Source organism: Aedes albopictus, chromosome 2 (assembly GCF_035046485.1).
Source record: "Aedes albopictus strain Foshan chromosome 2, AalbF5, whole genome shotgun sequence".
NCBI classification, from domain to species: domain Eukaryota; kingdom Metazoa; phylum Arthropoda; class Insecta; order Diptera; family Culicidae; genus Aedes; species Aedes albopictus.
In genome coordinates, this window is record NC_085137.1 from 88,092,519 (window position 1) to 88,116,869 (window position 24,351).

Sequence of the window (24,351 nt, forward strand, 5' to 3'; positions counted from 1 at the left end):
CCCGGGATTTTTTTCAGGCCGGGAAACAAGACCCTCTATACCGGAGGGATGAATGGAAGAAATAGTCTGTTTTACCCACAAGAGAGGCGACCATTTTAACTTCAAGAACTTCACCTACATGCTGCCATTTCAGATCATCTTCTGTTACCTTAAACTAGGGTGATACACAAATTAGGTCACGCTAGTTCACCAAATTAGGTCACGCTAAAATCTAAGGATCCCCTGGTATTTCATTACAAGCCAAAGCAGAAAATTTTAGCGGGCGAAGCAGTTGTGATAGATTTGGTACATCATACGCAGGTGTTTATCATACGCGACAAATTTCAAATCAATTTATACAGAAGATAGACAAAATGATCGGGATAGGTAAAGTTTTCACTTTTCAAAAAATGATCAGCTAGCTGTAACTTTTCCAAAAAGTGCATCAAAAATTCTTAAATTTTTAGTATAAGTTGGTCAACTAGTTGTCTATCAATGCTCCAAATTTGGGAAGATCGGGCTATTCTACATAAAGTAAGGCATTCTAACTCACCTCCGTGTTTGTTGCAATGCACTTGGTTTACCTGCGCTGTGCGTTTTCAGCAGACTATCTTGAGTTAAAGACGACAAAGCGTGATTCCCCTCACTGTTTCCATTATTCCTCTCTGGCTTGCATAATCCGTTGTTGATTATTAGGGCACAAAACAAAATTGATAAGTTTGTAGCCATAATAATTAATGTTAATTTTCTATTGCTTGTTTGCACTGAATTCGCAGTACATCAGCACATCTTTTATTGTTATCACATATCAAATCAATGTCAACATAAACAATTCTAGCTTATGCGAGTTGTTTGTATGCACGCTTTAACGAGCTTAAATTAACATTTATGCGATACCATTCGTGCACTAATGCAAGTTCAACTGGCATAATATGGAAAGCTCCAAGCGAAGTCGTATAATCATCACAGTACGCAATCATACGAACTCGTTTGACACCTTGCGAGCTCACTCGCACACTTTTGCGAATAAGTTAAGTTCATCGTAATAAAACAGCAGAATATGGTTTATAACGATGTAGTCATATCGTATTCGTATACAATATGATTTGTGTTGTTATACGACTTTTCCAGGTACATCACAATAAATTCAAAAAATAACATCATATGCGGTGGAAATTTTACCTTCGCCGTACATATATGCGATAGTAGCTTTGAATAGTACTGTTTATTGGATGACTGATTTTGGTGGAATTTATAATGGTTTCGGCTTGCAGTTACAGAAATAAGCCTTGATTCTTTTAATTCATCGCCGGCGTTTCGATCCTCGGGTTTGGATCTTCTTCAGGGCTCGAAATTAAGCAGCCTTAAGTTAAACAGCCCTGAAGAAGATCAAAACCCGAGGATCGAAACGTCGGCGATGAATTATAAGAACCAACGCTTATTTCTGTGACTGCAAGCCGAAACCGTTATAAGTTAAAATAGGGTATTGTTTCCCTTATTAAGCATGTGGCTCCCATTTGCATCCTACTAAAAACAAAGGATTGAAGTGCTGTTTGTTTTGTTTTTTTTTATTTTTGTATTTTTTGTTAGAAGTGAACACCCATTAAAACAAAAAAGAACGGAATCAAACAGTGCCGTAATCGCTTGTTTTCGAATAGGATGAATATGGGAGCGTGAGATTACTGATGGCACACATACCCTAGTACATTATACGATGTACTGCGTGCATCCTTATGCGACTCCAGGTTGTCTGGGGACAATATGCACTGTACAGATGACTACCAATGGATCTGGCCACTTCCGGATACTCTGAAACCGGTTCCGGTAGGGACCCAAAGGGGACACTTTCTGAATTTCTTGCAACTCAACCGTTCGACGGCTCAAAATTCATGATTTTCCAACCAGATGTCTATGGGCTGGGCATTGTGCCAATGACCAATAACACAGCGCAACATTTTTTTGTCTCAAGAGCAAACTTACTTGTCTCCGAAGGATTTTGGGCTGCTGAATCCGAATCCGGGCTCAGATTTGCTCCAACACGTCACAATTTTGAGCTATACCTCAATTTATAGGGCAAAATATGCGATTTTGGGCTTTTTTGACTGCAAGCCATTAGGCATGGAAATATTTTTTTTAAGCAACCAAAAGGTTAAATGGTCAATTAACCTCTAAATTAACGACTCATGCAAAATATTTCGTTTTACCTAATCAAATTTGATAGATTTAAGCATTTTATGTTAGTATGAAAACTTGCATGCAACTTTTGGAGGGTGACTTGTATGGGAAGTATCGTACCTAACATAAATCGCTTAAAACTATCAAATTCGATTTGGTAAAACGAAATATTTTGCATGAGTCGTTAATTTAAATGTTAATTGACCATTTAACCTTTTGGTTGCCTAAAAAAAATATTGCCATGCCTAATGGCTTGCAGTCAAAAAAACCCAAAATCGCATATTTTGCCCTATAAATTGAGGTATAGCTCAAAATTGTGACGTGTTGGAGCAAATCTGAGCCCGGATTCGGATTCAGCGGCCCAAAATCCTTCGGAGACACATAAGTTTGCTCTTGAGACAGGCCAAAAGCTAATTTTTGTTACGCTGTGAATGGATCTGGCCACTTCCGGATTTGCAATTATTGTACACTGCTATATACAAGGGATAGACAAAATGATCGGGACAGGCAAAATTTTCACTTTTCACAAAATGTCAAATTAGCTGTAACTTTTCGAAAAGTGCATCAAATGTTTTCAAATTTTCATTGTAAGTTGATCAATGTAATTGATTGTTATGTATCAGTGGACAAAATTTGGAAAAGATCCGGCTATTCTACACGAAGTTATAAGCATTTTAAAAAATAATAGAATTATCCGATAGTCAATTTTAAGCTGTTATATCTCCGAATTCAATAAACCGAATGCAACAAAATTTTGACCATTTATGACTTATATAATGAGCTCTGAAAAACGTTTGACTCAACTTGAAATTATTAACAAGAGAAAAAGTTATAGCGATTTCATTAATTTTATGATTTTTTAATAAACTGGTCTATTTTTAATATGGATCCCATTACTTTTCCAATGAATTGCCGCCTATGTTGTTAGTTTCTTTCAAAACATTATCTGTATTCAAGACAATCAAGGGAATTTAAATGAACTATAATTAGCATCTTGAATTATGAAACGATGTTGAAATTTAAGGAAATTTGGTGTTTTATTAGAAAAATAATCTAATCGTTATAATTTTCTTCCGTGGTAAGAATTTTAAGTTAAGTCAAAAGTTTTTCAAAGCTCATTATGTAAGTCATAAATGGTCAAAATTTCATTGCATTCAGTTCATTGAATTCGGAGATATAACAGCTCAAAGTTGGCTATCGGATAATTATACCTTTTTTTAGAATCTTTATAACTTCGTGCAGAATGGTCCGATCTTTTCCAAATTTTGTCCACTGGAACACAAATAGTTGATCAACTTTCAGTAAAAATGTGAGAATATTTGATGCACTTTTCGAAAAGTTACAGCTATATAAAATTTTTTTGAAATGGGAAAATTTTGTCTGTCCCGATCATTTTGTCTATCCCCTGTACTTTACGCAAAATGTATTTGCTTCACCTAACTATTTAAATGTTTTTCCTAAGATTGGTTCCTCTTGCATATCCTGAAAAGTTGAAAAGTTTCGGATATAAAACTCAGTTTGAAATTTCGAATTCTTGGTGTATAATTGTGTGGAATGTGTCATTAATAAAAGCTTTTGGGCCTTGTATGGGACCGACCTACGTGGAATGTATCATCAAGCTAAACTTTCAACATCATTTGCAGCGTCTTTCATGAAATGGATCCTACAAGCACGAACTCCGTCCTTTTTGGCTCATTGAAACTCCAATTAAGCGCGAATTAAATTACTCTCCTTACATTTCAGACGATGAAAATGAACACGTTGCCGCCAGAATAAATTAACCCTCTATCATAACCTAACTCCTTCCACAATGTTAAAACATTTGTTTAATTTTATTGTGAATCTGTTTTTCTTTCTTCCCAACCCCCCAAAATGGGAAACAACAACAAACAGGAAGAGCCGAAGGATATGAAAAATGCGCATCTCATAATCAACGAGCTGAGGTCCCGCTGTCGAAACCAGTCGGAGCAGATCATGTCCTGGAAGAAGGCCTACGCCCTGCAGGTAAGAAGCAAGCTGTCGATGATTTTTGCCTTTCTCGTATACTAAGTGTACTGGAAAGGCTATATGTTCACTCCAAAAATGACTTTTTGATAGAAGGCTCGGAGGGTCGAGTCACATATACCAATCTTTATATATAAAAATGAGTTTTAAGTCCCTTTGAGGCAACAAAACTCACGAACGGGTGGTCCGATCAGGATGACTCTTGCATGGTTTGATTCGTATTCGTGGAGGCAGTGTTTATATGTAGAAAAAGTTGCCAAAATTATCAAGAAAAGTATGAAAATAGTGAAGTTACTGGTTTTTTATGAGCTGGGTAGAAATTCAACATGATCGAAATAAAACCAATCTAGAGGGCGGTGCTGTTATGAGCCCAACAATTGTCAAACCACCACAGCCTGGCAAAACAGAGTTTGCTGGGACAGCTAGTTATATTTAATATCTAGTGTAAAAATAACACTGTGCAATGCCTGCTATATAAGAATGCAAGATCTAGTCGTAATCTATCATCTATGGAAAGAGACTTAGAGGATGATCAAGAGTTTCATGCATAATAATCAAAAAATGGGCCAAAACTATCAATGTCGCTTACGTCTCTTTGCAGAATTACGGCAACCCAGGAAGGGGCCAGATATGAAAATGCCACAAAACCATGCATGCGACACATCAGACCGCGGATTTTTCGATAACCTGATGAACGGAAAGCAGGAAAATAGTCTCAGGCCATATCTGAACCAGTAGTGTTCCGGAATCGGTTCCGGATGTTCCGCCGGAAGTGGCATAATGTAAAAGTGAGCCAAATCCATGCGTGCGACACATCAAATTGCGGCTTTTTTGATAACATGATAAATAGTGAGCAGCAAAATAGCCTTTGATCCCACAGATACTACCGGTAGTGTTCCGGAACCGGTGCCGGGTGCCCCGCCGGGAGTGGCCAAATATAAAATTGAACAAAACCCATGCATGCGACACATCAATTCGTGGCTCTTCAGATAACCTGATGAACGGTTAGCAATAAAATGGAATCAGACTATATTTAGGAAAACCAGTAGTGTTCCGGAACCGGTTCCGTGTGTCCCGCCGGATGTGGTCAAATGTATATGGGAACCAAACCCATGCATGCGGCACATTAAATAGCAGCTTTTTCGATAATCTGAAGAACGGTAAGCAGGAAAATAGCCTTAGATAACAGCATACTACCGGTAGTATTCCGGAACCGGTTCCGGGTGCCCCGCCGGAAATCGTCAAATATAAAAGTGAACCAAACCCTAGACCAAACCCATGCATGCAACACATCAAATAGCGGCTTTTTCGATAGCCTGGCGAACGGTGAGCAGGAAAATAACCTCAGATCACAACAGAGACTACCGGTAGTGCTCTGGAACCGGTTCCGGATGTCCCGCAGGAAGTGGTCAAATATAAAAGTGAACCAAACCCATGCATGCGACACACCAAATCGTGGCTCTTTAGGTAACTTGATGAACGGTTAGCAAGAAAATGGTTTCAGACAATATTTGGTACAACCAGCAGTATTCCGGAACCGGTTCCGGGTGTCCCGCTGGAAGTGGTCAAATGCATATGGGAGCCAAACCCATGCATGCGACACATTTAATCGCGGCTTTTTCGATAACTTGATGAACGGTTTGAAAGAACACAGCCTTTGATCACATCAGAGACTACCGGTAGTGTTCCAGAAACAGTTCACATCAAACCACGGCTTTTTCGATAACCTAATGAACGGTTGACAAGAAAATAGTCACAGAACACATTACAGAATAGTGTTCCAGAACCCGTTTTGAATCACCAAAATGCAAAATGAATCAAATTCATGCATGCACATCACATTTCAGCTTTTCAGAAAACCTGTTGAACGGTTAGCAAGAAACTAGTCTCAGACCATATTTGAGACAACAGGTACAATCTTGGAACCGGTTCCAGGTATCTCATATGAAGTGGTGAAAACAGTGAAAATAATCAATGCAAGCGATAAATATGTGTAAGAGAACAAAATCTTGACAAAACTGAAGCAGGCTCATCAAATCACACCTTTTCAAATTCCTGAGGTGTAAATATAGGGTTTGGGTGCTAGTAGTGGACCCCCTAAGCCATCGAAATTTATTTCTGCGGCTTTTTAGCTATTTTACGTCATTGGATTGTTCCAAAGTGGAGTTTTATAACAATTTTCATGTCCCCTCTTTATGTTAAGAACGTCAAACATACATCATTAATATATTAATCCAGTGAAATACGCATTTGAAAATATGCATCGATGTTGCCTATAATGGACCCCACCGGGGCCCACTATAGGATTATTTACAAATATATCGGCGCCTATAGTGGACCCCCCATTTGATTTCCATGTTATCTGTCACGCTGCTGACGGAGCCTATAGTGGACCCTCCCTGAATGTGCCTATAGTGGACCCTTTTGAGTGTTTACATTCATTAAATAGTTAAAATAATCGATTTTTGTGGCCGCTGGGCAATTCGTTTGCCAGGAACTGCTGTGTAGCAATGTAATTGATGTTCCCCCGGTGGAAGTTGCCTGAAAACAGTTGATTTGGGCATTTATATTCGAGTTTTTCTGTGGGGGGCAGTGTTGGGAATACTCACTTGCAAGAGTGATACTCACTTGATTCTATCTCAGTCCAGAAGCATGCTATCAAAAATGATGTTTGAAGGGCTTTTAGTTTGTAGTTTAATCTAAAAGTTTGCCGAATAAAGTAAAAGTCGCAGACTCATACCAAACAAAGTTGTGAGAGAGCTGTGAGTACGAGGTGAGTAAAATTCATGTAATTTGTACTCACGTTGTGCTCACAGCTCTCTCACGGTTTTGGTATGCGTCTGCGACCTTTACTTTATTCGGCAAACTTTTAGATTAAACTACAATCTAAAAGCATGCTTCTGGACTGAGATAGAAGCAAGTGAGTATAACTTTTCCCAAGTGAGTATTCCCAACACTGGTGGGGGGTCCACTATACGCGCAGGGTCCACTACTAGCACACAACCCCTACAGTAGAATGGGGGTTGCATGGGAAAATTGAAATCAATTTGCATCAACCTCAAACAAAATTTTTGAATCTCCTTTTGCGTCTAAAATGTCTGCGCAAAATTTTGATCCGACTGGTTGCTCCTCGCGCTCTGTGATATGGTTCAAATTTGAATTGTATTCAGTATGGAAAATTTCACTTGCTTCCATTTTTCTGGTCAAATTTCTTGAATCTAGTAACCAGTAAAGTGTGCAGGAAAAAGTTTATTGAAGACTGTAAAGTGATTTTTGATTGTGAAGTAAATTAGATTTTAGCTTGTTATTATCGTCTAGGTATTGATCGGCCTCCAGTAATAGTAAAGGTGGTCACGCAGTCAACTAAGAAGTCTGATATTTTTCAACTCTGCCTATACATTGAACATAACGTCGGGAATATATGCCATCAATAAGTTTCCCAACTCGACGATGGCTTGGATGAAATTCTTGCTTTTATAAATAAAGTATTCATAGGATTCAGGATGCTTACGTCGACGGAAAGATCATGAGTATAAATTCGACGAGAAAGGCACTATCACCACTAGGTGGATTAATCCGGGTTTTTTTTTCTTTCATTTCGGTTGTAGCCATCACAGGGCGCAAAAAGTTGCCTTATGATTCCGCAGCTTGTGTAAACAAGAAGCCACAGCTGCTGGATGCTGCCGCTGGGGTAATTAAATTAGACTTTAACAGGAGGAGCACGCCTCGAGCCCTCGAGCGGAGCTTTGATGGCTTTTTTGGCTGCTAATGAAGTGCCACTTAATTACAGAAGCCGGTTCACACTAGTCAAAGTCTGATACACTGCCGGTTCCGCTTGTGGCAAGTTTTGACGTGGGTGGGAAGCAGTCACTGTGACATGGATTGATACCATGCAATCACATTTTTGAGTTCGGTACGCGCAAAGTGGAGTGATTTGTTGCGATGAAGAGTGAGCGGAGTCAGGGAGGGTGTACACAGGATGATGAACTAGCTGACAAGCTGCTTTCCGGTACCTGCCATACTTGTGGGAGAATATACGATGATGGATGCTATGCTTTCATGGTATCATCGTTTTGATCTGGTTTGAGTGATGTCTCTGCAGGGGTTTGCTATAATGTGCGGTGAAATAAGGATGTCAATGATAAATGCTTTTGAATAATATATTAATTCTGGTTCGAATTGGTCTAATTCAGTAGGATATTATAGATATTATAGAATTATCATCTAGTGTCTGTTGTTACAGCAACCCATTATTCGACTTGAAAACAAATCATCTGAATATATCCCATTATGCAAAACACGAAAATCTCAACCATATTTCATTCCACCAGCCTTGCCCATTTCCATCTGACAACATGACAGCATTTTTTTCCTCTCAATCTACACGTATTTGAATTGCTATCACGCATTGCCGACGTCGTCATCGCCATCGCGTTTCCAATTCAGGCAGCACAAATTCCATTTCGGCGGAAAACCTGTCAGCTTTTTTCAACAAATCTGTCACGGCATGGAAGAAAAACCCGAGCCCAACCTACAATTTACCTCGCGGCAGCTTATCATTTTTTCCCACTTGACAATTGTGTATCATGGTATCATGGATGGAATACAGCGATTTTTCTTGCATGGGATTCGTCCGCTCATGACATCGCAGTGAATTTCATTTGTGCTCGTAGCTTGTGGGACTCTGGAGAAAGGATGCGAGTTGTATTTTTGTTACGTTTCTTCAGAAAAACCGACACATGTAATCGAACATGCTGCACGTGGAATTAAACACGAAATAAATCAAGCCGACTGAAATGAGCAGATTCTCAGGGAAAAAGAAACTTGATAGCATTGAAAATTTTTGAGAGATTCTCCTTTAAGAAAAATAATCAAAGAGAGTCAATCAGCCTTCAATTTGAACCACCAACTGCATTTGGTTCACTTTTTGTGTGAGGACTTTCAGAAAAACTGCAAGAGAATCATTTTAAAGACAAGGTGTAAATAGTGGGCTGATTTTAGCGAGAGTTACTCATACATACTTCCGTGATTGAGACGGTCGGAAGCTTTTTCGTAGTCAATGAACACTCTTGGAATTCATAAATTTGCTTCGAGACAAAATGAAGCGTGGCAATATGGAGCACACAGTATCATCCAGCACGGAATTCAGCCTGCTGTCGTCAACATGAGCGTTTAGCTTTTTTTTTTCGAGAACTGAATAGTGCTGAGGGGTTACGATTTTGGCTTCTAATGTTTTCGCTCGCTCTATCGCAGCTTTGGCATTCCTTCGTTCCTCTATCTGCCATCAGATATAATCTGCGATCCACTGGCGGGCGTTTTCACCGCAACGTTTTCCATGTGTTGAACCGGCGCCCAATTTACTCCACTTGTTGATGAATCCTAAAAATACACAGCTGAATCTCGCCGATTAGAAGATGATGATTGTATGCAACAGCAGCGCTAAATTTGTTCCGCATTGCTAATAATTTGCAAATTAATCAACATTCTGTGCCTTCTAATTCAAAAGTTTTTCCCAGTACGTTCCGTCGTACTAGAAAATTGGTACATGCCTGTAAAGGGTAATATAGACATGTGTATTCTTCTAGGGGTTCGTTGAAAAAAAAAATCAGAATTCCTTCAGGATTCCGCAACACTGCTGGTCAATGGTCATATTAAGTGTGGTCAGACTATTTTTTTTTTTTTTTTGAGGCTTTAAATTTATTAATTTTAATTCATTCGCCTCCAATAGAGACTATTTTGTTGCTGACCGTTTATCGGATTATCGAAAAAGCTGATATTTTATGTGTCGCATGCATAGATTTAGGTCAGTATTTTAATTGGCCACATCCGGCGGGGCACCCGAAACCGGTTCCGGAACACTACCGGTTCAGATATAACATACCAGTCTGAAACTATTTTCCTGCTTACTGTTCATCTGGTTTTCACAAAAGCCGCTATTTGATGTGTCGCATGCATGTGTTTGATTCTCTTTTTTAATTGACCACTTTTGGCGGGACACCCGGAACCGGTTCAGATATGGTCTGAAACTATTTTGCTGCTTACCGTTCATCTGGTTATCGAAAATCTGTGGTTTGATGTGTCGCATCAAACTTTTATAATTGTTTCACTTTTATAATTGGCCACTTCCGGCGGGACATCGGGAGCTGGTTCCGGAGCTCTATAGGTGCAGATATAAGATACCAGTCTGAATCTATTTTCCTGCTTACCGTTCATCTGGTTATCAAAAAAGCCACTACTTCATGTGTTGCATGCATGTGTTTGGTTCAGTTTTTTTATTTGGCCACTTCCGGCAGGATACCAGAATCTGGTTCCGGAACACTACCGGTTCATATCTAATACTACCGGTCTGACACTATTATTTTGCTTACCGTTCGTCTGGTTATCGAGAAAGCCGCTATTTGATATGTCGCATGCATGGGTTTGGGTCATTTTTTTAATTGGCCACTTCCAGCGGGACACCCAGAACCGGTTCCTGAACACTACTGGTTCAGATATGGTCTGAAACTGTTTTTCTGCTTACCGTTCAACTGGTAATCGAAAAAAGCAGCTATTTAATGTATCGCATGTATGAATTTAGTTCACTTTTTATATTTGGCCACAATCGGCGGAACACCCGGAACCGGTTTCGGAACATTACCAGTTCAGATATGGTCTGAAACTATTTTGCTGCTTATCGTTCATTAGGTTATCGAAAATGCCACGGTTTGATGTGTCGCATGCATGGGTTTGTAACATTTTCATATCTGGCCCCTTCCTGGGGTACCGGTCCAGAACACCTAAATTGTTATAACTCCGGAACGGCTGGACCGATCCGAACCATTTTCAATAGGAAACAATGGGAACAGATTCAGCGTCGAATGAATTGTCGGTCATTAAAATCGGTTGAGGTTTACTGTCAAAAAGTGATGTGAGTTTGTTTTGTACACGCACATACACACATACGCACACACACATACACACACACAGCCATCACCTCAATTTGTCGAGCTGAGTCGATTGGTGTATGTGACTCGACCCTCCGGGCCTTCTATCAAAAAGTCATTTTTGGAGTGAACATATAGCCTTTCCCGTACACTTGGTGTACGAGAAAGGCAAAAAAACAGACATTTTTTAAGCCGATTCAAATAATCGTTGGCTTTATCCTGTCAGCGTCATTGACAAATGTTCTCCAAATGTATAAACTTTTTAAACCGCCTCAAAGGAATTAGTTGATGATGATTTCCACAATAAATGATTACTGCTTGACTTACTTTGTGTCATATCATACCGACACGCACACAAATTGGAGAATTGTAAACAGCCATCTCTCTGGGAGTTATAAACTTTGTTTCAAATTTGTTCAATTTCCACATTTCAAAAGTTTTCCACTGTGAGTATATGGAATGCGTCCTCCTCGTCCATTAGGAGCTATAATTTTCCAAATCGATTTTGATATTTTCTTGCTATGTGTATCCATTTCGGAGTTGACGAAGCACCTCACAGGGACACACGTCTCCTTCTTGTCATCACATCGTGTGAACTTTTCCTGGTCGCGTCAGAGATTGGTCCAAGAGTGAAGAACTTTATCCTCCGGTGGGTCTGTCTGTCAGAACAGCAGTGCTAGCTCTCAGACTATCTACCACCTCGAATGGGACGGAACGGAAAGAAATGAGGAAGCTCGCCCCAGGCTGGGTGAAAATCATCCGGGCTTCGCAAAGCTGTGTGGAACCATCCTTGGCGACTCGGTGCGTGGGTCCTTGGCTTAAAAAGTTGCTCCTTTTGTGCTGGTCCGTGCGGCTGCTTTTGGGTAGAACGGTTGTTGAATGTCGAGCTGCGGTTACTGGGGTTGATTTTAGAGTGCGGGAGAATATGACTTCACTGGACTGCAACGCAAATTTTCCATCTACTGAAGGTTTCACTGATGCATAAAATATTTCGGCGAAATTCCATTGCCTTTCTATTGGTTGCGCTTGACTTTGTTGGACAGATGAAGTGCAATGTCTGAGAGTTTATGAGCAAATGCCATCGCTGCAGAATCACGTGCTGAGAAGGAAATTAATTTCGGGTTGATATCCACTCTGGAGCATTTCCCTCGGAGCGACGCGTGAGACGCCTTGGTGATGTTGAATGCTGCTTCTGGGGCACAAACTAGCGAACGTGAAAGACAAATTTGGTGAAGAACCGCAGCTTGTGGTGCAGAAGGTTTCCGCCATCAGCACTTTGAAGTCGTAGTGCTGCTGATGAGCGCTGGTACGTGAGCAAGTGATACATTAAAGGAAGACGTGTCCTTCCTTTTCAGGCAAACTTCGATGTTGTTGTCCTTTGTCAGATGTGAGATATTTCGGCTCTTTGTTTCGTTACTTTGCAGCTTCCAATTCAAAAATAACTACTTGCTCAAAGAGGTTAAATAAAAATGTCTCTTTACCAAAAGTTCTCAAATGTGTGCACGGAAAACCTTCCCTTGTTCGTTGTTGTTCAACTCGTTATATCGCATTAATTCACATAACGTATAAGCATACTGATTCGGTTAAATGTTACTTGGATAAGGGCTCGTACAATTATTTAAAAAACAGCTGTTTTTCATCTCTGTTAATCCGACATCCGTTCGGTTGCAGGTACGATATATGTACAAACATTAAATTTTACATAAATTTATTTGTTCTACATCTTATTTATGATAACATTTATTCTACCATATAGGTATGTATTCAATTTGCTGCATTATTCGATGGCAGCCAAACCCTTCGTCTCTCCTCGAAACCATCAAGAAGGCATTGCTTTAGAAAGGGGCTATTGCATATAGCACCCTCAAGGTTAGCTGCGTAGCCTGCAGCAACGAACAGCAATGACTCGCTTTGGGGAGATTACCAAAGTAGTATGCTGGCGCTTAGCCAGTTTCCCGAGTGATCATCACCACTCCCTTTGTTCTCGGAAGGCAGGCAGGGTCAGCCACGCCTGCACACTGTTCTGCAAGCATTAAGAACTGATACATGCGTGCAACGCGATTTGCGGCTGTCCATAAACCACGTGGTCATTTTTTTGGGACTTCTCAACCCGTCGAAGTGATATTGCAGTCGTCTACACTAGCCTTTCTCAAACTTCTATATCGACGCGTGTATTTCTTATGGAGCTGCTGGGTCGCGACCCAAAGTTTAAGAAAGGCGGGCCTACACTTATCACCGGCCTATTCCACTTCTTCGATCGATTCACCGTAGACTTCCAGCGTAATGTCGTCAGCGAAGCCTATGGTGGTTGCCAGTCTCACCGGGAACTTTAACCTCAACACCTCATTGTACATGGCATTCCATAACCCCGCGCCCAAGCTGGAACCTTGCGGGACTCCTGAGGTTATGTAAAAGTACTTGCGACCCGTCTCAGTGTCGTAAGCTTGTACTCGATTCTGAAAGTAACTTCCGAGAATCTTGTACAGGTACCCGGTTATCACCAGACGCAGGAGTGCATCGGCAACAGCCGCCCTGCTGTAAAGCCCGGACTAGCACTATTGAACGCGTTCCTTACATCCAGAGCCACTGAATCCCTCTCCTCTTACGCTGGAGCGCAATCTCGGCGGTCTTTGTTACCGACAGGATAGCGTCTATCGTCGACCTCCCCTTCCGGAAGCCGAACTGGTTGCTCGAGAGACCATTTACCGTTCTGTTGAGGATGATCTTTTCGAGCATCTTCGCCGTCGTGTCGATCATGCATATTGTTCTATACATATATTTTCTATATATTTTCCCGCCTTTTTCAATAGAACCAGACTCTTCCGCTTCCAAATCTCTGGGAAAACTCCCTTGTCCAGGAATTTCTGCATAGCAGACCTGAACATCCCGGAAGCCTCTGCAATCACTACTTTTAGGGTCAATTTCGGAACTCCGTCCGGACCTGTGGCCTTACCTACGCTAAGGGACTTTGTTTTCTCCGCAAAGTTCTGATCGGTGATCCTTTCCTCATCGCTAGCCTCAGTCTCCAGCTGTCCTACGAAAGCAGGCCAAGGGCTAGGATCATGATGCGGGTAAAGTCCCTCGATGATCCACTCCAACATCTCTGGAGACTGCTCTGTAGGAGCCATTACACCATCACGATTCTGTTGGCATCACCACACAGATTCGCATTGGCACTCTGAAAGAGACCCTCAAAGCAGACCTTATTGCTTGCCCTTATCTTAGTCTACAGCGAAACATTGGCAGCGGTGAACATCACCCGCCGTTCGTTTCGCTCTTCCTTAGTTCGTGCACGCTGCATCCACCCCCTGGCTCGTAGGGAGGTGCGGCGCAGGTCCGAAATCGCTTGAGTCTACCAGTAAGCTGGTGGTCTCCCATTTCTAGGGTAGACTTGCCTAGGCGCACGCGAGAGCACCACTACCAGTTTATCTCCGCTTAAACCGAGTAGGTATTGCTCACGACGGAGAGCCTCCCCAAATACATACCTCGTCGTTGAAGTATGATGTCTTCCACCTACGAGGTCTTGGCCTTGGCCTAGTCGCCTCTTCCTCTACCCGCTACCTGCTGTTGTTGTAGTTTAGTCGATACTGTAGCGAACCGCCAGGTGATCGTTGTGAGTGTAGCTATCGTCTACGCTCCACTTCGAGCTACTTGTCAGGCAAGGGCTACAAAAAGTAACGTCGATTATCGACTCCGCTCCATCCCGAGTAAAGGTACTCTCTGGTACCAATATTAGCCAGCCTTCAGCAGGATCTGACCTCGCTGGTTCGTAAAGGACATCACCATTCCTCGGCCCAGGCATTGAACCCGTTATTACTTACCGGTCTTCGCTCTGTCAGCACGGTCGTTATACAGTCCAGTATCTGCGTAAACTGCTCCATCGACCCCCGTGGAGGCGCATAACAGCTACAGACGATGACCCTGTTTACTTTGTCATTGCCGGCGGGTACTCGATTTGGGTCTGCTACGATGGCGATATCCGTCCCCCACTCAGAAACTGCGTGACAAAGCAGTTGCTGAGCTGCGTCACAGTGATTCAGATTCAGCTGCGTTACCTGCACTGTGATTTGTCAGCTACGGCTCTTCTGAAGGTCGGGCACCTTGGACCTCCCGTTAGATGCTTGTCGTTCGCGGATTTCCCGGAGCAAATCAAACACATGGGTGAACTCGTGAAGCCTTGTGCCTTATGGACTTGCTCCTGTCAGGGCCATTACAGTCCTATGACTTATGTCCTGGTTACAGGCACCTGAAACAAACCTCCAGTGGCTCGTGTAGCGTCCGCCACAGGTAACTGTACCAAGGCTACCTATATCTCTGCTGGGCCTTTCCTAAGCCTAACGGCCGCGGTGACCACTTGCACCTTACACTCTTACCGCAGTGTCATGGAGAGCTCTTCCGCGTCAGTGAATTCGTCTAGGTTTTTCACCTGCAGAATCACCTCCGCTGTTAGAGTCAACACCCTCGCCAAAGACCTCTTCCGCCAGACTTTCGTTGACGGCGCTCTTGCCTCCCTTGTCGCGCTTGAGCTAGAGGATCATTTCACCGCACCTGTGTGAATGCGTCTAATACTGCGCACATCGGCTTCCAGATCCACGAGCTTGGCGTCGCACCTCATCTCCGTCAAGATTTCCGAGTACTTCGGTTGTTCAGTTTTGATGACGAGCGCTTCGTCCTTCTCACGCTTGGCATCTGCCCTCCTACGTTTCCTAGGCCTAGTGTCCCTACGCTCTTGCACCTCGATATATCGTGTCATTGGAAGCGTTTGTATATGATACGTTTGACGCGACGAATTCTTGTTGACCGCAGTTTCTTCTGTAGCCTGTAGTAGGTACGACTCCCACTAATGATGCACCATTTGATTTCAAGACTCACATTATTCTCGGCCTTCAGTAAAAATCCAAGGTAAAGAAATTCCTTCTCCATCTCCAAGGTAGGCCAGTCGATTGGAACATTATTTGATTACTTCCTAGTCTAGTCACAACTTTGACGACGACTGTTTGGTAAACTTTTTGAGTATTTTTGTGGCGTTTCAATCTTTTCGGGGATCAAAAACAACTACATATATGTTTTCTATTTTCAACGTTTCGATCCTTATTGAATCTTTTTCAGGGAATCGAATAAATTGTTGTTGCTTCGTCTAGTAGTTTTTTTTTTTTTTTGAAACATTTTAACTGTCATTACTTGTTTTTTATATTTGTTCGTTTTTTGGAACCGGATAACCTTCAAATTTTGAAAAAAAAAAACAGATTTGGTAGTCGGAACCCGAACCGCAATCCACTACTTTTGCGGTATAGTTTTCGTAGAATAGTAGTTTTTGATCCCAGAAAAATCTGAAACGCCACAAAATACCCAACAAAAATTCTAGTCTAGACGAATCCGAAGATTGCAGCAGGCTGTGCGCGCGACCGGCTTCGTTTTTAAATCATCTTTCACGTTTTCCTCGATGTTGTAGGGTGTTCCGTTCGGCCGATAGACTTGCAAAACGGCTAGGGTAAAAGCTCCCTTAGTGGAGGTAGTACCAACAGTGGTGGTAGTGCCAATTTGGCACTATTTCGAACAAAAAGCTTGCAAATGACATTTTTAATAGATGCATCATAACTAATTAATAACATTAATTCAGTTTTGTGTTCAGGATTTGCCGAAAAACCTATTTTAAACAATTATTTTCCTTAAATTTTTTGCTCCTTTGCACCTACAGTGGTGGTAGTGTTCCTATAGTGGTGGGTCCCATAAGAATTCAATGGGATGCGCCACTATACGAACCAATGTTAAATTTTACCTCCATAATAGGCACCGTGTATAGTTGGTGCAAGCGATTTATTAGCAAAAACTGAAATAAACAATAGTTTTTACATTTTTCCTAGCAAATTTAAGTGAAAAACTACCGATTAACGTTTTCAGACTTTTTATTTTGTGGTATTATCAATTTTATTCAATTATTTTTCTACAAGGAGCTACTAATTGCACCACTATTGGTACATTCACCCTAGTAGGCTAGTAGTGCTCTGTCATCTGAAAAAAATATCAGGATGAGTGAAGTGAATTCTATTGCAGGATATGTGATAATTTTTGACCCATTGTTTACTGATAGTTTCCATAACTATTGTTTTGGCTCCAATCAGTTCCCGTTTTAGCGGTTTGTGACGAAGTGTTGCTGCCAGGGTACGAAAAACGGATCACGCCGAAAAACAAACGCTTTGTCATAAGCGGTGCATGTTGGTAACAAAGGCGCTCCGCAACAAATGCATGTCAGGCGATGAGAGCAATAAAACAAACATCGCTTGCCGTGCGTGTGCTGATATTCCGGCTTTTCTGCTGAAATTTTCGACCCACATTACCGAATTCATAAGCATTAGGACGAAATAAGACTCTTGCAAACCGCAGAGTTGAGTTTCAGTTGTAAAACAATGCGAAAATCACGATGTGAATGGAACGAGACAAATATTCCTACCGTTTTTGTTGTGAACAAACTCGGGAGCGATTTTGTCATTATCTGCTAACGAAAAAACAAAACGTTGTTGCCGTGCCTTCTTTGTTGCCTATTTTCCGCTTGCGGTGCCATATTTTGCGTACACTGGTTGCTGCGAAGAAAATGTCAGAATTTCTCCCTTTTATTTAATTTATGGGGTTTCGCGTGCTAATCGATTCGGCTGGCGAAAACATGCAAATGCTGCTTTAATAAATTGACGATGTGCGATTCGGCGCAACCAAAACCTGCTGTGCCGTGACTCTTATGTGACATGGGTGTTACTAGGAATAACACCATGAATTAGGGGTCGCCTGACTAGTGGACTCTTTACACTGGAACAAGCGGTCAGTAGTGCTATTCTTAGCTAGTTTTACCAACCGCTACCGACAGTATACAGCTATCTAGGCTGATTTGGAAAAGAAGTTAATATTGATGGCCCGAACAAGCTGGCAGCCTCTGAAATCCACTTGGACCTCTGGTCATTTAAGGTAACTTCTGTCGTAATTCGTTTTAGACTCTGCATTCTTTGAGGTATATCTGCAGATGTATAATTTTGTATCTAGTCTAGCATATAAAAAATGAGGCTCCAGGAACTGAAGTACAGGTCGGACTCGATTATCCGGAGACTCGATTATCCGGAATTTTAAACTCGATTATCCGTCGTATTTTTATTGAGATTTTTTTTATTATTTTAATGCAGAAATTCGAAATCGTTTAATATGTGCTGACCCGTTTTGGGAGGCCTCGATTGCGTTTTCTCCAGATATTGTCGGTTTTCTTACCTGATTATGAAATAGCTTTTTTTAAAAAGCAAAAGTGTTTTACATTCTGCATGCCATTTTACAATCAATCTTAATCAGGAATTTCTCAAACAATACCTGCAGTGGACCCATATAGCCGAGGCGGTAAACGCACGGGTATTCAGCATGACCATGCTGAGGGTGACGGGTTCGATTCCCGGTCGGTCCAGGATCTTTTCGTAAAGGAAATTTCCTTGACTTCCTTGGGCATAGAGTATCTTCGTGCCTGCCACACGATATACGCATGCAAAATGGTCATTGGCAGAGGAAGCTCTCAGTTAATAACTGTGGAAGTGCTCATAGAACACTAAGCTGAGAAGCAGGCTTTGTTCCAATGAGGACGTTACGCCAAGAAGAGAGAGAGACCTGCAGTGATTCCTTCGGACATTACTGCTGGGATTCCTCTAGAATTTCCAAGGAAACGTCCTCCAGAGATTTTTTAAATGATGAATTCCCGGTACAGACTTCCAGCAATTGGAAGCATCCAAATAAGATGAATTCTTCTTGGTATCAATGGGTATTCCTCCAAGAATTCCGTATGGAATCCTTTATCCGCCTGGGATTTCTTCAGGAATTTACCTACAATACCACCAGGGTTTCCTCTATAAATTTCCTAAGAATTATTCTTGCGATTCTTGGAAAGATTTCTCCAAGGATTTTTCTTAAGTTTCCTCCAGAATTTAATGTTGGTGGAGCATAAGAAGTCCTTTAGGGAGGCAGTCCTAAAAGTACTGCTGGAATTTCTCCAAGGATTATTCCAGGAGCTCCTTTTCCTTGAATTTTTGCTGAAACTCGTGCTTGGATTTCTTCAAAGTTTCTTCTAGATATTCCTCAGGATATTTTTAGGGCTTTCTCCAGGAACTCCCAGATACCCGAGCAGCAGAGAATAGGTTGTAGAATATTAAACTGAGGTATGCAAAACCTAGAACAATAAATGGTGCGTGTTCTATAATTCAATAATACCTCAAGCAGCCCTCAGTACCAAACCAATAACTCGTTGAGGTATCTTTGTCGATGACTCAATACCTTGTCTTGGTATTATATCTAATTCGTTCCTGCTCGGGTATAGACCTTCAGGATATTGTCCATGAATTCCTGTGGGGATTTTGCAAGCTTTTTTTACAGACATCTTCTATGAATTACAGTAATTTCCGGAGTGATTCAGAAACTTCTTTCAAACTTCTCTAAGGATTTCTCCAGTGATATTTTTCCAGGGGCAAATCAAGGAATTCCTTTAGAGATTTCTACGAAGATTCCTCTAGCCAGATTTTGATCGTTTTTGTATTAAGCGTGTTTTTGCGGAATAGAATACCCGCAGGGAGTGCGTTCAATGTTGGTCAGCAGGAGTAAAATCATTTTATTTTGTATGACGAAAAGTATCTAAACTCGAATTGCTCGAAATGAAAAGCTTTTACCGAAAAAAATATTTGGTAGGTACCAAACCGGTCATCATTGTGCACAACCGCTACCACATATTTTTCGAATAATGTGTTCCACTTCTACAATCTTCAAATTAATTTTCAAAATAGGTTCCCGGGCATCAACATTCATGAAAATTTGGATTTTGACTCTGTTTGACGTGCAGATTTAGAATATCGAATTAGCGTCTACCCCCGTGGTTTGAACGACACCTCATGCAAACCAACAGTGTTCGTTTTTTTAATTTTAACTTCTAGTAACCCTGTGGACATCGAAGAAAACACTGATGGTAACCGTTTTTGCTGTTTTGTTTTGATTCCGCGTTCCGTTTCACCTCGTTCCATTAGCAGAATGACGTTTGAACCATTTTTAGTTTGAACGATGTGCAGATTAGAGGGGGTCAAATTAAAAAAAAGGTTCAGATTAGATGAGGCCAGACCAACGGGGGTAGACGGTATCTCAACATCGTTAACCCGGGAGCGGTCGCGTCGTGTACTGAGCACACACACCATGAAAAATGCACACTTGTGATACACAGCGTTAACATAGTGCCGTTGCAAGTAGTCGAATACGCGACTGCTTGAGGGTTAAAGAAGCCAATTATTATAAGCTCCGAGAAGACTGTGTAGTGGTAGGCATATCATGCCAACAGAAATTAGAAGATAAAATGGTTCCGCTATAAATAGCAAAAGTTCATTTCTAATACTACAGCCCTATTAATTACATTTTTTTCTCGTTCATCAAAACTGACAAAAATTAAAATAAATGACACCCCTTCACCATCCCCCTTTAACTGTATTGTTTCCTTTGATAGAATCAGAGTCTTTTTATGGAGTTCAAAATTCACAAAAAAAAACTATTTCGATTTTGTCAGCCTAAAATACAATCAAGGTCCCACTGTTTACAATATTCTAAAGAAACGCCTATAACTTACGTCACGCTTCACGAGGAGAGGGAGAATTCAACATAGTGCGATGACCAATAAAAAAACTTCAGGGGTCTCATTAAAATAGTATGACTAGGAGGAAAGGAAAAAATAAAAAAAAATTGTGTTACGTAATTTATGGGCGTTCCCCAATTCAAAATTCGGGCTACGTCACTGCTTCATGCACATAAAATAACAAAAAAACATTACTTTTCATACGTTTTAAAATTCCAAATTATTTTATTTTTTCGTGATTCGATTATCCGGAGAATTCGATTATCCGGAGTGAAATAAAAATCAATACTCCGGATAATCGAGTCCGACCTGTACTTTGTCTTTGCATTTTTTGTAAACCACTTCCTGATAAGAACCATAAAGACTTATGCAATCACACACTTTTACAATACTGCCGCTTAAAATTTCATTCGATCTGACACGCTTTTTTCCCTCCTATTATTACAGCAAGAGCAAAACCACCGGCTGCAGAAGGAGAAAGCCGAGCAGCTCAACTACCTAACCAGCCAGTTGCTACTGCTGGAGTCGCGGATCATGCGCAAGCAGAAGCAAGTTTCGAACGTTCTGTATCAGCGTGAGCTGACTATCTACCGGCAGCAGAAAATCATCGAAACCCTCTCTAGTCGACTGATTGACCACGGTATCATCGACGTTGTCCTGGATCCGGCCATCAGTTTAGGTGGTACCAGCAACAACAACAGCAATGACTTCGACTCGCTGAACGACTCGGACTCGGCTGTGGTACTGGAGGATGTAGACTCGGACTGTAACAGTTCGATCTACTTTGGCGGAGGTTCGTTAAAGTCCAGATGCGGGGGAAACAAGATGAATAATGATGTGACGATTGTGCGGTCCATTTCGGATGCGATCGAAACGACGAATTTGAAGTATAACAATACGAGGCGGTCGAACTGTTTCCTTAGGCGACCAGAGGTTCTGGAGACTGTCTACAGCGTGGAAGAAGACCCGGAGCCACAGGGTAGTGGTAGTGGTGGGGCTGCTGGCGGAGGGAACAGCGGTGGTGCGAACAAGGCCGACCCGGTAAGCGAACGAAGAGACAAGTTCAAGAACCGAACGGAGAAGTGTGTTTCATCCGATCAATCGGACGACTCCAAGGATAACCAAAGTACAACTACGACAAAGATCACCAGTACAACCATGACGACCGTAATAATCACCAACACTAGCTGCGATGGGGATGATACGCCGCCCAATACTAACGGCTGCAAGGCCGGAGCTGTAACGAACTTCAACCGGGTCATGTCCAACCACCGATCGGTGACCAAACCGAAGGACGTCAAATACAAACGAATCAACAAGGCCAAATCGAAAAGCTTGGAGGAACTGCGGGGCCGCCTGAGGCACTGGGTCGAACGGGGAAGCTGCAATATGAACCTTAATCTGGACGGGAGTTTGGCTCATCTGGATCCATGCCAGCTGCAGCTGCAACAGTCGCAGCAAAACCTTGCGCAGAGCTATGCGTGACCTGAGCCAAAGCCCCACGTTAGGGGTAGCATTTAATGATATGTTTATGTTTAGGGCCCATCTCATTTTCCTTGCAATTAGTGATATTTTTTCGCGTTATCGGGTGATATGATGAACCTGTTTGAGAATCGTGGATTGAATTAGAGGAGGCTAGAAATCCTCCGCACCCTCAGAAAGAGAGGAAATTGAAAAACTAATGAAAGCATTGGTGTCGAATCCTACTTAAATTGTTTGAATTGTACAGTTGCAGTGATGTTTTAATAAAACTATTTATTCCTTTGTAATTGTAAAGAAAAACTAATTACAGCGCTCCATGGAAGTAATCAAACAGAAAACAATCAAACTTTCTATCTGCTGATGATTATTCGGAGATACCGACTGAGTCAGACTACCTTAGTGAGTTTCGCAAAAAAATGAACTTATCTTGAAGTGCACGAAAAAAAAATACAATCGGTAGATTTTGTGACACAAAGTTAGTAACCAAAAATATATGAAAGAATGTAGCTTTTGTACTATGCACGGAATTCAGAACATAAAATTATACACCACATGTGAAGAGAAAATATTTTCCTACAAAACAATATTAAGCAAACAACAAAGCAAACGTTAGTGAAATGACTGCTTTTTAGAACGCAGCTCAAGTGATCTTCCTTTCCAAAGTATGATTCAAGATGAAAAAAAGATAGCGAAAGCAACAAAAAACTCGATTCAAATTTATTTAAAGACTACATAGGTAATCATTAAGGTTGCGTCAGATAACTGATAAAAATGGAACTTTGAATCGTTCGATTAGGTTTAAACACGTAAGAAAAATGCTAACAACAGGAAGTAAAGGAATTTGTCGCACCATAACTACTACTACTACTCACCACAGGAAAGAGGCAATCAAACGGCAATCAACGTTGAGGCAGAAGAAAGAAAATGGACACCACGCAATGTAAAAACCAAAAAAAAAACTGGTGGCGCAGCAGATCTGTAAATAAAATTCAATTCAGAAGTGTAATTGAAGAAAACAAAAGTAAGTCCGCGATCCTCATTCAAGCCGAGGAAAATATTATGAAATTGAAACATTATAATGTAGTAGTTTGTAAGGGTATACATGCAACGCAAACAGTCGGAGAATGTGTACGTATTCAGTAAGAAAAAAGTATCATCTACCACCTAACTAGTTAGCACACAAGCAGCAAAATGGTAACCATGAAGATGCACGTGTGCGAGTCTCTGTAAAATGGAGAGGAAGTTTTGTTCTGCTTACAATAAACTATGAATTTTCTGTGCTCTATGCAGAATTACATACTTGAAACGGTAAGACAATGGATTTTAACGATTTAGAAAGCAAAGAAACATCCTTCGGGAAAACATCACTGGGGAATTTATCCGGGCTGATTAAAGGGATATTCCCATTACACCGGGTCGGGACCGTGCCGGGCCCCGGCCGTGCCCCGGTCATCGATTTCTTACATGCGATTACTATGGCGTGTTTCACATCACACAGTGCCGGGGCTCGGTCGGGCCCCGGCCGGGCTAATGAGGAGCACGCCATAGATATCGTTAGAAAGAAATCGATGGCCGGGGCACGGCCGGGGCCCGGTACGGTCCCGGCCCGGTAAAGTGAGGAGACCGCTTAAAACACGAAAAAGTTTCCTCCAAAAGCTACAAAAACTTCCCCAGAAGCTCCAGAAAATTCTCCAAAATATTAAGAAAACTTGGCTAGAAGCTTTTAAAATCGTCTCCTGAAGCTACCTAGAAGCTCCAAAAAGCTTACCCAGAAGCTTCACAAGCTCCATCAGAAAGCTTCATAAAGGTTTAGAATCCGTGTTATGAATCTGGCTTCAATTATCCACTCATTAATAGGTTCCCACTTCATGTGCGCAGCGTGGGCGTGAGCGCTGAGCAGGAAATCAACTCCACGGTGGCGAGCAGCGTGTAGAGAATTTTTCAAAAAGGCATTCTCAAAACATTCAAACAGCTGCCCAGAATCTTAGAAAAGCTTTCCAGAAGCTTCAAAAAGCCCTTCCATAAACTTCAAAAAGCTTCCAATAAAGCCCACCAAAGCCTTGCAAAGCGTCAACAGATGCCACAGAAAGCTTTTCCTAAAAGATGTGGAATGGTCCTCTCAGAACCTTAAGAAAGCTTTCACAAAGCCCTCCTAAATGT

General features: G+C 41.6%; 1 protein-coding gene across 2 annotated transcripts in view; it reads left to right on the forward strand.

Moving 5' to 3' along the window:
• LOC109427662 (uncharacterized) overlaps positions 1-23,490 on the forward strand; it is a 402,590-nt gene extending 379,100 nt beyond the window's left edge. For both annotated transcript variants that reach the window (XM_062850046.1, XM_062850047.1), the window contains 2 exons: positions 4,048-4,158; positions 21,157-23,490. In XM_062850046.1, coding sequence (XP_062706030.1) covers positions 4,048-4,158; positions 21,157-22,194 — 1,149 coding nt within the window. In that variant the 3' untranslated portion in view covers positions 22,195-23,490. The remainder of the gene's footprint in view (positions 1-4,047; positions 4,159-21,156) is intronic.
• Positions 23,491-24,351: the final 861 nt, after the last annotated feature.